This window comes from Hemiscyllium ocellatum, chromosome 30, assembly GCF_020745735.1.
Source record: "Hemiscyllium ocellatum isolate sHemOce1 chromosome 30, sHemOce1.pat.X.cur, whole genome shotgun sequence".
Classification (NCBI taxonomy): domain Eukaryota; kingdom Metazoa; phylum Chordata; class Chondrichthyes; order Orectolobiformes; family Hemiscylliidae; genus Hemiscyllium; species Hemiscyllium ocellatum.
This window is the reverse complement of record NC_083430.1, coordinates 11,544,395-11,561,494: the sequence shown is the minus strand read 5'-3', so window position 1 is coordinate 11,561,494 and position 17,100 is coordinate 11,544,395. Positions and strand designations below refer to the sequence as shown.

General features: G+C 38.6%; 1 protein-coding gene across 4 annotated transcripts in view; it reads right to left on the bottom strand.

Moving 5' to 3' along the window:
* The window catches only part of inpp5b (inositol polyphosphate-5-phosphatase B), a 179,039-nt gene that overhangs the window by 49,511 nt on the left and 112,428 nt on the right, over positions 1–17,100 (bottom strand). For all 4 annotated transcript variants that reach the window (XM_060847209.1, XM_060847210.1, XM_060847212.1 and 1 more), the window contains 6 exons: positions 15,396–15,483; positions 14,291–14,359; positions 10,513–10,683; positions 9,456–9,557; positions 8,168–8,282; positions 3,253–3,369 (listed from right to left, as the gene is read on the bottom strand). In XM_060847209.1, the coding sequence (XP_060703192.1) occupies positions 3,253–3,369; positions 8,168–8,282; positions 9,456–9,557; positions 10,513–10,683; positions 14,291–14,359; positions 15,396–15,483 (662 nt within the window). The remainder of the gene's footprint in view (positions 1–3,252; positions 3,370–8,167; positions 8,283–9,455; positions 9,558–10,512; positions 10,684–14,290; positions 14,360–15,395; positions 15,484–17,100) is intronic.

Genomic DNA, 17,100 nt, shown 5'->3' with positions numbered 1-17,100 from the left:
CATGTTGCAACTGTAAGGCACTGGTGAGGCCACTTTTCGAATAATGTGTATACTTCTGGTCACTCTGCTATAAGAAGAATGTTATTAAAATGGGTCTGGTGCAGAAAAGATTTACAAGGATGTTACCATGACTGAAGGGTTGGAGTTATAAGAGGCTGGAGAGGCTGGAACTTTGTTCTCTGTAGCATAGGAGGTTGAAGGGTGACCCTTATTGAGAGACATAGATAAGGTGAATAGCCAAGGTCTTCTCATTAGTGTAACAGAGTCCAAAGCTAGAGGGTACTGGTTTAAGATGAGAGGAGAAAGATTGAATAGGGACTTCAGTAGTTATATACACAGGATGGTGCGTATATGGAATGAACTTGCCAGAGGAAGTGGTAGAGGTTGGTAGAATTACAACATTTAAAAGCTATTTGGACAGGAACATGAATAGAAAATGGGCCTAAAGCAAGCAAATGGGACTAGTTTAGTTTGGGAAACCTGGTTGGTATGAGCGAGTTGGACTGAAGGGTAGCTATTTCAGTGCTACAGGAGTCTATGGCTGGAAAGAAGTGGTAGAGACCATTGTGTCCGTTGTTCCCCTTGTTTTTTGGCTTCCCTGGGAGGGTCTATTCAGCCCCATGTCTTTAATAATGTCAGGTTTCTCCCTGAATGAGGTGGGAGGAGTATTCCTGACCTACTATCTTTTTTATTACCCATTCCTAACCAGTCAGCCATGACAGATGGGCAGCTCGTGGTCAATATGGTTTGACATCCTGTCTCTGTGTGCAGAATTAGATTCTTCATTCATCAATGTACTCAGAACAACTGAGACATCCATCAACAGGTGAGAAGACTCCAATGCTATACAGCTTCATGGGAAGGGCAGGTAAACTAGTCTTGACATTATACATAATCAATTTTGCAAAGGAGCGCCTTCGCTAATATTAATGCAAATCATTCAACTGATATTCTAAATGAGTACACAAAGCAAGATAAGCTTCTAATTAAAACTAAAAATGCATATTAATATATTATTCAATTAAAGGTACATTTGAAATTTCAAACATTTTTTCTGCATCAGTTCATTTGCAGTTCTGCTGTGAAATAAAAAAAAATTACCAGATTGACAGATAAATTATTAGCCATGTTATACTGCATCATGAGACTGTGTGAAGCAGGTATGGCATTTGCCTGTACCACCACAAATAAACCTGGCTTCTACATCTGAAAGGCAATGAACAGCCTGTTTCTCACTGCCACCTGCTGGCAGGGAGAGTTACAGGTTCTACCCCTGCAAGCAAATACTTTTCACTGAGTGTCCTGCAGTTTCTAAAAGACTGTTATCACCATTATTTTTTCTCTTTATACAACAATGCCTGTAAAGTTAAAGTAAATAAGTGGAACTTCCTGTTATATGTCTCTAAATATTACATTGGCACAATAACTGAACTGCAATGTGTGTTAGAGCACGTTGAATAAAGCACTACTTATAACCATGTCTACCTCAGCAGGGCAACAAATATGTACCGTGCTTTTGTTAACTGGTCCTGTTGTGCTAAAACATACTTCCGCTTTACATTTCCGAGGAATAGTTAGAACAGGAAGTTTCATAATTGGTAAGACCCAGAGTACTTTTCGCTTTTAAAAAAAACCCTAAGAACTTCAGATGCTGGAAACCAGAAACAGTAACAGAAATTGCTGAGAAAACTCAGCAAGTCTGGCAACATGACTGTCTGTAACTTGACTAGTCTCAACACTCCCAATAGTGAACAGTTAAAATATATTCAGCACTTATAGGCCTTGATACAGAGAAACACAACTAGAGGTAACACTGTCTATCCCTTGACACAAGAATAGGCTCTACTAGAGTGAAATTATATGTAAGATGCACAAGTACGACATTGCTATAATGTTGATACTCTAGTTTCTTAAAAATAATCATGTCCATTATGAAATTATATTTTTCTTCTGACAACTTACTTCCAGACTCCTCTCCTGTAGAACTGCCCTGCCCATGGAAACAAATCTTCTCAAAACTCACTAACATAAACAAGGTAAAAACTGGTCTCAAGCTTCGGGTCAAGATTATAGGATCAAGAGAAGGCTGTTCACTCTTCTAACTTGTTAATCAGATGGTGGTTTATTTGAATATCAATCTCAATTATGTTCCATATCCCTTGAACAAAGATCTATTGATCTCAACTCTGAAAATCTCAATTCTTCTTCAGCCACATACATCCACCTACCAAACAGAGTTCAGGATTTCCACAAGTCTCTCTGAGAAAAAGTGTTTCTTGATATTTCACCTCAATGATTCACGATTATTCCCCACTGCTCATAATTCTTCTACAAGAGGAAATAGTTTATCTGAATCTGCTCTCTTAAATTCTTTCATTATTGTAAAGGCCTTGATTAGAGGTGCATCTTAGCCTTCTGAACTCAAAGGAATCATAGAAGCCCTACAGTGCGGAAAGAGGCTATTTGGCCCATTGTGTCCACACCGACACTCCGAAGAGCATCCCACCCAGACCCAGCTCCCACCCTATCCGTGTAACCCCACGTAACATCATGTTAACATAAATGATTATGAGAACAGATTGCCAAAAATTAAGTCCAGATATCATTCTAGCAAATTTGTGCTGTATCCTCCTCAAATTCAATGTATCTTTCTTGATATTTGGAGCCCAAAACTAAAAACATTTTCAGGGAAGTATATGCTTGCACTGGAGGTGTTAGAGTGAAAGTTTAAGGATGAGTGGTTATCCTATGAAGAAAGGATGAGTAAATTGTGCCTGTGTATTCTTTGGAACATAGAAGAATGAGAGGTAATTTCATTAAAACATACAGGATTATGAAGGGGTTAAAGGTCAACTTAAAAGTTGTTTTCCCAGCTGGGAAATGTCAAACACAGCATCTTGGTCAAGGGGACTAAGACAAGGAAAAACATCCTCAAATTTAGAGGGTTGTGAACGTTTGTAATTCTCTACCCCAGGCATTATTGATGCTTCATCGTTGTATACATTTAAGAATAAAAGAGAAGACCTCCATTTTCACTTTTCTCGGGTCTGACCAAAGTTCTGTATAATTGAATACAGTACCCCATTGTATACCAACTACCTTTAACAAAGGTCTGACATCCACAATTTTGGCAAATTGTGTTTTACATAAAGAATTATTACCCTCACAATCTACTTGAGTTCTGAGAAATTGTAGCACTCATTCACCGAAAAGACAATAAACTGTCCTAGCATTTTTTTCAGTCTTTCTTACCATTCTTCCCATGATGCCTGTTCCCACTGTTTCCACTTCTACTTCAGTTACATAGGCAGCATGTTCTTTCTTCACAAACAACATGAGCATCATTCCAACCAACCGGACAAGCTTGATCTGAAATTAAAATTCTCTTTTACAGGGGTTTCAAATGTAGACATTTATGATGCCGCGCATAAGGACAAGGTAAAACACAGCAGGGCGTATGGCTACTATTTAATTGCTTCACCAGAATGCAGGCCTTTATATGTCATATTTGTCAAACCTAGAGTTTAATTAAATCCCTTTTAGCTGTTCTCAGTAATGCTTGTGTCACGAGGACGCAGGAGTAGAAACTAACTCCATTATATTTCACGATTGTAATTACTGCTGGAAGTGCGCCTAAGGACATTAAAGAACTAGGTAGGGATTGGTCTCAATAAGGGTTCCACTGTTTATTTTATATCAATATAGTGTAGTGCAGATTTTTTTTTAACATGTAATCCTGAGGCCCTGAATTATTAGGAAAAGAAGACTTGCATTCATAATGTTTCACAACCACCAGTTTGCTCAAACTGTTCTGCCAACAGTTAAGTATCTTTTGAAGTGTAGTCGCTGCTCTTAAGATAATATAGGAAACATGGCCGATAAGTGCTCAGCAAAATTCCACAAATGTTTTTTTATTACCAGATAACCTGTTTTATTAATGCTAATTCATAAAAGTCATTGAATCCTTCAGTGTAGAAACAGACCATTTGGCCTATGAAGTCCATACCGACCCTCTGAAGAGTAACCCAACTAGACCCATTCCCTGACCCTATTGTTCTACATTTATCCCTGACTAATGCACCTCATCCACACATCCCTGAATAATATGGGATAATTTAGCATGGCCAATTCATCTAACCTACACATCTTTGGATTGTGGGAGGAAACTGGAGCACCCGGAGGAAACCCACACAGACACGGGGAGAATGTGCAAACTCCACACAGACAGTCGCCCGAGGCTGGAACTGAACCCGGGGTCCCTGGCACTGTGAAGGAGCAATGCTAACCACTATGCCACCCAAAAATAAGGGCTCATTTGGGGTTAAGTATTGGGGAGTACACCAGGGGATAAATCCCATTCTCCAAAATAGAGCCATTGGATTGTGTTACTTCTAGTAAAAAGTGAGGTCTGCAGATGCTGGAGATCAGAGCTGAGAATGTATTGCTGGTTAAAGCGCAGCAGGTCAGGCAGCATCCAAGGAACAGGAAATTCGACGTTTCAGGCAAAATCCCTTCATCAGGATGAAACGTCGAATTTCCTGTTCCTTGGATGCTGCCTGACCTGCTGCGCTTTAACCAGCAACACATTTTCAGCATTGTGTTACTTCTATCCAAGCAGGATGATGGAGCCTTAGTTTTAAAGCATCTTCTGAAAAATGGCATTTCTAATACTGTTTCTTTGGTATAGCACTGGAACATCAGTTTTGACTCTTGTGCCCAAGCTCTGGAGGGTAACTGAACCCTGAACTGCATAATTCAGAGACATCAACTGAACAACAGCTGACACAACAATAATAGAGAAAATAAATTAAAATTTGGTCATGAGTGTTTGAAAATTTGCATCCAGTTTAAAATACATGGAATTCAATGAAAACTGGCTAAGTGACTATCGGATTATTATAAAAATTCAGGATGATTCAATAATAACCTGGAAGAAGGAAACTTACCATTCTTACCATCTGACTCCGGTTCCACATCAACATGGTTGACTAAAAATTACCCTTCAAAGTAGTTTAGCAAGCCACTCACTGAGGAAGTGTCATACTGAACTTGAAATGCTAAATCTGTTTCCCTCACTACAGATGCTGTCAGACCTGTTGGTTTTTCTCCAGCATTCTTTGTGTTTGTTAGCAGAGGAACGCCACATCTTCACAACTGCACCCCCAGTAATACTCCCCAGCTACAGGATTCTGATCAGGGAAAAATCAGTTATTTCCTTTCAGGTTGTCATGGCAAAAGCTTCAGACCCTATCAGTTTTCCTTCGAAGTTGAAACAAAATGCTTGCACTTCCCAAGTCCTCAAATTGTATATCAGACTTAAAATTGAGGTAACCAAGTACAGTTCTCTATTGTTTCTGGCATTTCATTACCATCAGCATATGACTGATGTTATAAAAATATTGGAGCTTAAATTGTGATAAAGTAATCAAGACTTTTAGGAAGAGATTGAGTGCTGACTCAACCATATCAAGCAAAGAATGTTGAAACCAATTCTCTATTACCAAATACAAAACAAAACAATAGTAACATTAGGGCACTATATTAGGAGGGTTAAAATCCTTTGGCAAACAGGATTAGGGAAAATCCCAAGATGTTTTATACATAAAGAATAAGAAGGTAGCAAGGGAAAAGGTAGGTCCACTCAAGGACAAAGGAAGGAATTTATACGTGGAGTCAAAGGAAGTGGGTGAGATACTTTACATTGATATTCAGAAAGGAGAAGGACCGCAGGAGGGGTATGTTGATATTATTGGGCATGTCAATGTATAAAACAAAGTCAGGTGTTTTAAAATGATTAAGGTAAACAAGTCCTGAGGATATAATGGGATCTCTAAGATCTGAGAATGCTGAGGCAGATAAGTGAGGAAATTGCTGGGGCCTTGTATGAAATCTTTAATCACAGATCACAGAAATCATCTAGTATCCTCTCCAGTCACAGGAAAGGTCCCAGATGACTGGAGAAGAGCCAATGTTGTTCTCTTTTTTAAATGAAGGGCAACAGGCATAATCCAGGAAATCACAGGTTGGTGACCCTTCTGTCAATGTTAGGGAAATTATTGAGAAGGTTCTCAGGGATAAGATTTACTCAGATTTGGAAAAATATGGACTTACTAATGATAGGCAACATGGATTTCTGTCAGAAAGATAGTGTTTCTTAACCTTGGTTGAGCTTTTTGTGGAAGTGACAAAGATGATTGATAAGAGCAGGACATAAATGCTGTCTATATGGACTTCAGCAAGGCCTCTGACAAGATCCCGCATGGCAGGCGAATACAAGGGGTGAAGTCACATGGGATTTGCGATGAACTGGTAAGATGGATATAGAACTGGCTTAGTTATAGAAGAAAGAATAGCGGTGGAAGGGTACTTTTCCGACAGGAGATCTGTGAATAGTGGTGTTGTGCAGGGATCAGTGCTGTGTCCCCTATTGTTTGTAATAGATGAATGATCTGGAGGAGAATGTGAGGCAGTCTGATTCGTAAGTTTGCAAATGACACGAAGGTTGGAGCTGCAGATAGTGAAGAGGATTGACAGAGAATACAACAGGATGTAGAAAGGTTGGAAACTTGGGTGGAGAAATGGCAGATGCAGTTTAATCTGGACAAATGCAAGATTTGGAAGATCTAATGACAGGAGGGAAGTGTACTGTAAATGGCAGAACCCTTAGTAGCATCAACAAAGAGAGGGATGCAGGCAAACAGGTCCACAATTTCCTGGAAGTGGCAACACAAGTGGATAATTTGGTCAAGAAAGTATTTGGCATGCTTCCTTCATCGTTCGAGATATAAATATTGGCAAGTCATATTGCAGCTGTATAGAACTTTAGTTGGGCCACTTTTGGAATATAATACAGAGTTCTGGTTAACACACTATGAGAAGGATGTGGTGACCTTAGAGAAGGTACAGAAATGGTTACCAGGATGTCGCCTGATTTGGAAAGTATTAGCTATGAGGAGAAATTGGACAAACTTGCTTTGTTTTCACTTCAATGTCAAAGGATGAAGGTGACCTGATACAAGTTTACAAAATCATGAGAAGCATGGACAGACTGCCAAGTTGGAGTCTTTTTCCCAGAATAGAAATGTCTTAGCTACTATCAGTTCTGAGGAAGGGTCACCAGACCCAAAACGTTAACTCTGATTTCACAGATGCTGCCAGACCTGTTGAGCCTTTCCAACAACTTCTGTTTTTGTTTCTGATTTACATCATCCACAGTTATTTTGGTTTTTATTAATAAACATCAATTTCGAGGAGAAATAGGTTTAAGGTAAAAGAGGGTAAATTTAAAGGAGACAGGAGAAGCAATTTTTTTTACACAGAGGGCGGTAAGTGCCTGAAATGCACTGCAGAGGAAGAAGCAATACAATAGTAAAAGACATCTTGAAAGAAAATGAATAGGTAGGGAATAGAGGGATATGGACTGCATACAGGCAAAAGGCTTTTGGTTTAGAAAAGCATCATGTGTCATCAGCACAGTCTTGGTGGGCTGAAGGGCCTTATCCTGTGTTGTACTGATCTTTGCTCTTATAACAAGGAGGCTGTGATGTAAATACTCTTACCCTGTAACAAGTGCGGTACCACTGTAGCAAAACAAAACAGGAAAGAATTTAAATATGGGAATAAGGCACAAGCATAAGCGCACTCAGTAGCTCTAACATCATGATTTGGGGAAAGACATACTATACATTAGATTTAATGGCAATCTTATCCTCCTGCACACACATTTAATTTTGTTTCTTATTTCCTGAAGCTGTGCTTAATTCAATATTGTTTGCAGCCTTCCAGTGCATTTTTCACTGGTGAGCCTTGACAAAATGACCAGGATTTTCCACGTCACAATGGTCAGACGATCATGGTTGGGGAAAAGCAATTTCTCAAAATGCGCTTTTGGCAAGCAGAAAATATATGCGAGCTGTCTGACCAAGAGGCCATTATCACCAGATCAAATCCTGTTTTCACCCTAGATCCGCTTATTTTGTTGTTGGACTGGGAGTAAGAAGTCTTTAATAATTTTGTTTCTCAATCCTGGTTCACAGTTTAATTCTGCTGTCTCAAAATTGCCCTGGGTGACACCAACTAACCAAAAAGAATTCAAGATAAAACCTATGCAATTTAATGCTGGTTAGATCACTTTAAGAGGGATGCAACAAAAATGCAATATACTTACCTTTGCGTATGCAGCTGATGGATGAAGACTTTCAGAAACAGCTATGAACCACTCCTCCTCCCTTGGTGTCTCATTAAAAAGGAATGTTTCTTTACTCAGGTCAATTTCCTGAAAACTTTTAAAAGCAAATAAATTTTGATTAGCCTGCTCTTAATCAGACACAATTATTTGAAATGGATTTGGATCGTAAACTATTAACAAGGCTTCAATTTTCATGAGCTTATAATTCTTCAATTATAACTGAGATGCAAATATCATTATGAGTTCACATGTTCTGGGCTTGCTACATTTGAGTTTTTACAGTGATGCCGATAATGCCTGTAAAATAGCACTGTGCATGAAAGTACCATTCAGACAACAGTACACGGCAAATTGGCATACTTCAGAGAGTTGCAGGTGCTGAGTCAATTGATTATATTCAAGACTGACAACGTTTTTGGATACCAAGGGAATCAAGGGATATTGGGAAAGTGTTTGATGGGTAGCTAATCAGCAATGATCTTACTGAATGTTGGGATTGGTCCAAGGGGCCAACTGTTCCCACAACTATTTTTAGTGTTCTTAAAAACTGTTCATGTTAGTGCAAAGTTTTGGAGTTGAGATGATTCATAGCTTTCAGCAACAAGACAGTATCAACTATCAATATTACATTATTTTAGGTTGCTTGAACAGAATTCACTCTTTTAAAAAAAAGTTATTTTTGACTCATAGTACACAGGAAGTCATTCAGCTACCACATGTATGCGTTCTCTACAAGAGCCACTTCCCTGTTTTCTTTTCTATATAATCCAGTGAAAAACCTATCCTTTTTAAATATATAACGAATTTGCAAGAGGGTCTTGTGGCACAGTAGTAGTGTCCCTGTCTCTGAGCCAGGAGAATTGTGTTCAAGTCTCGCATTCTCCGAACTGGTTGAGTAAAGATATCTATAACTAGTTCACTTTTGTTTCCACCACCCCTTCAGGGAGTGCACTCCAGTTCTTCATGCAAGCAAAAGGAAATGCTTCTCTTGCAGTGCCTATTCAGCAACTAGTTCTGTGCACATTGATTCTAAGTCAATGTTTCTAGTATATGTATTAAAATTCAGCAGGCAAAAATTCTTCATCCACCGTCCTTTCCAAGTCTGGACAATTTGGACTAGTTTGGGAGCAGTGTGTCATTTACACTTCAATTATGGTATTTTGTTTGATATACTGACAATTTCAAAATAAGAAGTGATTCCAAGGTTCTCACATTTATTACTAAAAATAGTATGAACAAAAATTGAGTTGTGTTGTCAGAGACATACCCAACACAGTAGATATCAGGTGGTTCAGAATCAGAGCTCAGCCAAGGCCTCAGATCCTCCTTAGGAGACTTGCCATTCACATTGTATGTCCCTGCAAAAATCCTACATGACATAAAATACTGTTTTTCAATATGAAATGCAGAATTAGAGCAATGCAAAAGGTGCAGACATAATTTCTAGTCTATTTTATTGTTGCATAATTCATTTGTTGGTTGGGCAAAATGATGCCAATTGCCCAAAGGGAAGGAAATCAGTTGTAAGTAATGTAAATGACAGCTTGTCATTGTCAACACACAAGACATATACCTTACTCTATAATTAGTCTTAAATGCATACATTTTTAAAAATGCACACCTAATGCATGAGGTACACTATGGTAGACTTAATTTGGAAGGCTCCAGCTTAAACAGTACATGGCTTGTCCTTGCTTTTTCCTTGAGCTTGCTTAGTGGAATGAGTGGCATATGTCGGAAACTCAATGAATCTGGCTGTGTACATCTAGAGCTCACATAAGTAACAGTAATGGTATCTTAGCTACAAGGTCAAAACCAAGTGAAGGTGCAGATAAATTGAAGAAAATAGTGATCTTCTAGTTTCCTCATCAGTCTCAATTGTTGATAAACTGACTGACATTTGATAAGCACATAAATACTGGATGAGCTACAGTTGGTGCTGCGGACTGAAGATGCATACAGTTTAGCGGGGATAAAAAAAGATGCTTCCTTCGAAAAAGCTGCCCTTGAGTGATCGACAAGCTAAGTTTCTAACTATTGCTTGATAATACAAGTGTTTGGAAATAGACTGACCCACGATAGGGATGAGGAGTAATGATCCCCACAATTAGGACAAGTGATTGGCGTGAGAAGGTTGGAAAGGGACTACGCTCACAGCGAGGGCTGGAAACTCCAAGACAGAGAATGGTTGAGGTGAAGATTGCAGATATGCATCTGTTTGGTGCTGTAGGGTATATACAATCAACATTTAAAGAGCTTACGCTGTACTCCTATTTCTCGAGATAAAATTGGTTCCAACAATATAGTTGTGCATTTAAACTAACCTATAGTTTCTGATGTAAGTGTATTTTTCTTCTTGCTTCAGCAACTCTGATTTGATCAGATTATCCCGCAGGCCAAACTGTGGCATCGTGAGGATTTGGGCTTTGCTTGTTGGCAAGATGTCAGCTTTGCGGACCTTGTCATCAGTTATGTCAGGTTTCATTTTCTCAGGCCTTGAAACACAAATACAATATTTTTGCCCTCTTATGTACATCAAGGCACAGCAAATTAACATTGAAGTGCAATGGTGAATCTCATACACAGAGCCTATGAAACCACAGTTGGAATTATTGTACCATTCCAGACTCCACACTATTGGAACTAAGTTGTGATAAGACAGAAAATACAGCATATAAACATTTTCTGTGACATGGGGAAATACAGATTTAACAAAATATTTAAAAGATTGAGGCTTTTAACTTGAACAGCGGAAATGAGGGAATGGCACAGAATAGGTACTAATGGGCTATTCTCAGTCATGGAACAAGGTTATGAAATTTAATTGCAACAGATTACAGCTGGAGACTGAAGAATTATTTTTCCATACACAACATTGTGAGATGGTGAAATGAATGCTAAGTCAAGGTGGGAAAGTTTCCGAAAAGAAAAAAAGGGAACAAAGGGACATAGAAGCACAAGAGGCTCATGGAATTATTAATACAGAACAGAAACATCACCACAGCCTGGCTGGCCTGCTTGCACATTGGAATTCCATTTAATCTCCTCTAGCAATAGCAATGGATAAACATATGGATGATAATGGGATAGTCTCGGTTAGATGAGCTCTAGATTGTTGCGCCAATCTGTAAAACCATCGAGAGCAGAAGAGCCTGTACTGTGCTGTACTGTTCTATGTCCTATACATCTCTTGTCACTCATGAGTTCATTCCTGATGCTCACATGATGGCTTTGATTGAGATATGGGAAGAGAAGCAATGACAACTTTCCTATAATTGGAGAAAAGCCCTTCTCAAACTGCTGTGTTAGTGTAGCACTCATCTGGGAACCACATCTTCATACGTCTCCTTACACCTTAGACAACTTTCCATGTTATTCCACTCTTCACAACTTGCATTTAAAATATTTGTTTCATCTTGCCAATGCAAATACTCCAAATTCCTCCAAGATGCTTTGTTTCCACTGCCTCTGTACTGCATGACTTTGTGTTGTCTGTGAGTTCAAGCCATCATCTTAATTCTCTGGTTCTCACTCTAACTTTAGCACTCTTCTTCCCTCCCTAAACCACTCTTTTTATATAAAGTCTCCCATCCCTTCAAACTCGTCACCTTACACCTCATTACCCTTACCATAAATACTGCTGTAATTAAATTTCTGATCTTTCATTGGATCACCTTCCACTCAATTTCCCTTGCCCAGCCCATTTCTTTTCTGTGTCCCACCCTGGAAAAAATAGTCAGAAAGGTTTTCTTTCAAGTAAACCTCTACATAGAAAGAAATTATTTTTGCACTGAGGTGAGTGAGAGAGTAACGGCTTTGAATTATTTAGAGGAATAAATATTTTGACTTTAATATTAGCGATTACTATGTTAACCAATTATTGCATACTCATTGAATATGCCTTGCTTTGATAATAAACCAATGATTACATTAGAGAACTGGTTGACAGACCTTTTTATTCAAAACTTGATATAGAAAATGGATTTAATTGGCCAAAATGGACATGTAGAAACAATAATTTTATCTTGTGATGTGTGAAGTAGTGGGCGAATGCAACAGAGCATTCCTCTAGCCTTCGTCATAACAACATGCCTTGCTAAACTCCCACATTCTACCCTCCGTAAACTTGATATTATTCAAATTTTTACTGCTTGGATCCTGCATACTCACCACTTGTGTTTGCTAACTACATGGAGGAGTTGCTTAAATATAAGCCAGTTACAGAATTAATTTTGGTGTTTTCAAATCACTTCATGGCCTCACCCCTCTATGTGCCTGGAACCTCCTTCCTCCTGAACCTCCAATCTGTGAACTTTGCAAATTCCAACCTACTGCGCATTTTCATTTTTAATCACTGTTGACAGACATGCCTCAACCCTAAGCTCTGGAATGGCCTATTGTCTTACTGTCTCCTTTTTCCTCATCTAAGACACTTCATAAAACCTGACCATTCTTGATCATCGAACCTAATATTTCCTTGCATGGCTCAGTTTTGTTCCATCATATACTTTGAATCATCTGCGGATGTTTTATTAGGTGCTGTATAAATGAAATTGTTCTTGTCAAAAGCAAGTAAATGGGACTGGTAAAAATTAGGGTAAGACCATGATTCAGACATTAGTCTTGTAATAATACTAGTAATTGAACTGCAGAATACATGAAAGACCACCTTATTCGTATAATAACTTGGTAACTTTCTCCAAGGTCACGTCAAAGCGAAAGGCAATTGAAGGATAATTTGAATACATTACTTGTTAAAAATAATGTGTCAGTGAATGCAGTAACTGATGTAACATGCTTTCAGGAACACTCATATACCTCACTGTAGAGGACATTAAAGGTCCATCACATGCCACTTTGGCAGAGGGAAGGAATTGCAATTATGTGCCTTTCACAATCTCACAAAGTCATTACAGCTAATTAAGTACTTTTGAAATCTCACCCATGTCACAACAAAGAAAAATGCACCAGCCAATCTAAGGACAGAAAATCCCACAAACAGTAATAAGATAATCACCATGTAATTCTGCTTGTTGAGTAATAAACTGTCTAGAGAATTATCATTTGGTTTCAAAGACCTGTTCCTTTCAAATAACAAAAATAGTCTATTCAAACTGTAGGATTTATCCAACCTATTTATTTGTCACAGGTGAAAGCTCTACAAATATTTTCATTTGCCAAATGCAAGTCAATCCCTGAATATTCAGTCATTTCTACACTTCAGTGACTCAACAGCCCAGTAGGTGCCCATGGTGAAATCCAAGCAAATAGTTAATTTAAAGCACTCATAATGGATACCTATCGGGCTCATTTTTAAAACACAAGTCAAAACTACTGTGAAAACACTGCAAGCTGTCTTCATTTTGAAAAGAAAGCAAAAGAATATCAGGACATTTCCTGTAGTGTGGGGGGCACAGTACTGAAAGTGAAAATCAGTTAAATTAGTATTGTCAATACACATTTCACGACAGACTAATCATTTCAATAACATGTTGCACATTTCTGCCACTGTACATATATACGTTGCAGATAAATTTTCATGAAACAAGCTTTGATGTGCAATCTTTCAGTAAAATGATGTTAAACATTTACCTGTTGTTACCAGTTAGAATTCCCTGACAAAATCTTTTGTAAGAAATGCCTTCTTTAATATTCCCCTAAAGAACATTTGCATCTGCAAAGGCTGAGAACTTAGCTATTTCAAAATGGGAAGCCCCACCTTGTCTGGAATATCTTTATTAGCATTGCCAGTGCAGAGTAGGTTATAGAACAGCACAACTTTGCAATATTTAAATTGACCCAGCAGATGTGACCACAAGAGAGTTGCAATGCAAGTTTTTGCATGTTGTTTTTAGCTTATGCCATACATGACAAGGTGACACCCTCAACTGTCATCCTTCCTTGCACAATTTTTACAAAGAATAAACAGGGAAAAAAAGTACTAAAAGGAGAAAAAAAAACACCTCACTGCAATTACAATATGTCAAGTAAACAAATCAGATCAATATTTCAGAACAAGTTAAAAATTAAACTTTCAAGAGAAAGCAACATAAATATCTTAATCATATTCAAACCCACAGACTCTTATTTGTTCTTACATACTTTGTTGCAGGAGGATGTGTAGAGCAACTAGTGGAGGCATCAGAGCATGTTTCTAGGTCAGAGGAATATCTATGAAGAGCAGTAAAATGCAATTAAAATAATGCATTTGCTTAATGTTACAGCTCACACTTTACAAAATACGGAATACTGTACAATGCTGATCATAATTGCATTAATTTAATTATTTTGTTTACAGGCTAACCACGGCATTATCCAATTTGGTCACCATTAAAACATATAAAGTATCAATATGCCAATACCCTAACAAGCTAACCTCTGGACATAGATATTCAAAAAAATCTGCCTTTTTACCAAAGAGAAAGAGAGAGAGAGACAGAAAAAGAGAGAAAATGAGAAATAGAACTGGAGAGAGAGAGAGAGAGAGAGAGAGAGAGAGGTGATGATGAATGGTCCTTTCCATCCTGCTGCCCTTAGCATGGAGTCATAGAAATGTACAGCATGGAAATTTCGGTCCAATGCCGACCATATATCCCATTCTAATCTAGTTCCATTTGCCACCATTTGGCCCATATCCCTCTAAACCCTCCCTATTCATACACCCATCCAGATGCCTTTTAAATGTTTCAATTGTACCAGCCTCCAGCACTTTATGTATTTTAACACAATGCAGCTCAAAAAATGAAAGGGCTGTTATCAGGGTCAATTTCCTGAACTTAAGAGATTTTCTGTGCCATTAAGTCACAAATATAGTATTTCCCTATTTACGAATGTCTGACAAATGCAATCTCACATAGGGGTATAATGTTAAAGTTCTGTTACTAATATGAAAGGTCTATAATTATAGCCAAACACTTTATACTGCCCTGCATTGTGTTCTGACTAGTGTACAAAATTGACTTGCATATTACTTCAAGAATAGAACCTGTTCACAACTTGGGGACTGCCCGTACTCTATCTTGCTGCTTCAAGAAGCAACAGTGCCTGGCACAGCTCAACAACTTGCAGCACTTAACTTTCAAGTTTCAAAACACTTCTGGTTTTTCAGAAATAGCAATCCAACTTCTATTCGAGAGTATAGTATGCATGCTCTCTTCCACAATTATACTAATTCAATAATCATAATGCACAGTATCACATGTCTTACTTTCCTGCAGTTGGGTCACAGCCATCTTCATACATGCAACTGTCCTTCTCTTTACCGCCATGTTTAATTGCTAGCAGATCAGAATCGCCTGGAATCAAACATAAAATGCATGGTCACATAAAAGAAAGCAAACAGAATGGTTCAGTAAGTTGTGACTGACTGAGCTAGCTGAGTCCTAAGTAACTGGTTGCTGAACGAAATTTGCAGCAGGTATTCAGGGATTCAACTGGAGGGAAAACCCCAACTGACCTCACCCTCACTAATCTACCTTTCCCAGATGCATTTGTCCCTGACAACAGCAGTAAGGCATAACACTACATACTCCATGTGGAGATAAGGTGCCATCTTCACAATGAGGGCACCCTCCATTATGTTGTGTGATGATATGACTATGCTCAATGTAACAGCCTTTGAACAGATCAAGCAACTCAAAGCCAGGCATCCACAAGATGCTGTGGGCTATCAGCACCAAGAGAACTGTATTCAGTTGCAATTTGTAACGTCATGGTCTGGCATTTTTGCCACTCTGACAGTACTATCAAATAGGGAGATCAATCCTATTTCAATGTAAAATGCAGAACAGCATGTCAGGAACAGCTGTAGATATACTTATAAATGAGGTGTATATCTGAGAAAGGTACAATATAGACAAAGAAATATGCAATACATTTAAGTGATTCCACAGCAACAGAACAGATCTAATTACTTGTGGTTAAACTGAAGTCTTGCTACATCCAGTCATAAATGGCAATGTACAATTAACAACTCATAGGAGGAGGAGGCTCCACAAATAGCAAGGGTGAAGCATTTGCATCTACCTTCAACCAGAAGACAAATAGATGATCTATCTCAGCCTCCTCCAGAGGTCAGCCTCACAGATGCCTGTTATTAGCCAGTTTGATTCACTCACATGACATCAAGAAATGGGTGGAGGCAATGGATACTGAAAAGATCCCTGACAACAGTCTGGTATTAGTACCAATGACTCTAGCCACACTGCTCCAGTACAGTTTCAACACTGGCATCAATCTGACAATGTGGAAAGTTATCGAGGTACATCCAGTACACAAAACGTCAGACAAATCCAACCCTATCAATTACTGCCCTATCAGTCTACTCTTGATCATCAACAATGAGTTGGAAAGGATCATTGATATTGTTATCAAGCAGAACTTCTAAAGGAATAATCTGCCCAATTAGTTTGAGGTCTATCAGAATCACTCACTCCTGACCTCATTTACAGCCACGGTCCAAATACAGACAAAAGTGCTGAAGTCCAGCGCTGAGGTGAGAGTGACTGCACTGGGCATCAAAGCTGCATTTATCCTATTAAAACAGGATACAAAGGGAATTGAAGGGGAAAAAATACACTGCAACAGTTGAAGTCATACTGAGCACAAAGGGAGATGGATGTGATAGTGGTCAATCATCTCTCCAGGAGTTCCACAAAAGTTGTGCTCTGGGTCCAATCACCATAGCCTTCCCTTCATCATAAGGTCAGAAGTGGAGATACTGAAGCAGGCTAATCCCGTATGCAAGATCTAGACAATATCCAGATGCTGAGACATAGCAATTAACATTACTGCCACACAATTGCCAGGTAATGATCATTTCCAACAAAGAGAATCTAACCTTCATCCTTGATATTAAATGGCATTATCAAGACTGAATACCATATCACCATCATCTTGACCAGAAACTGAAC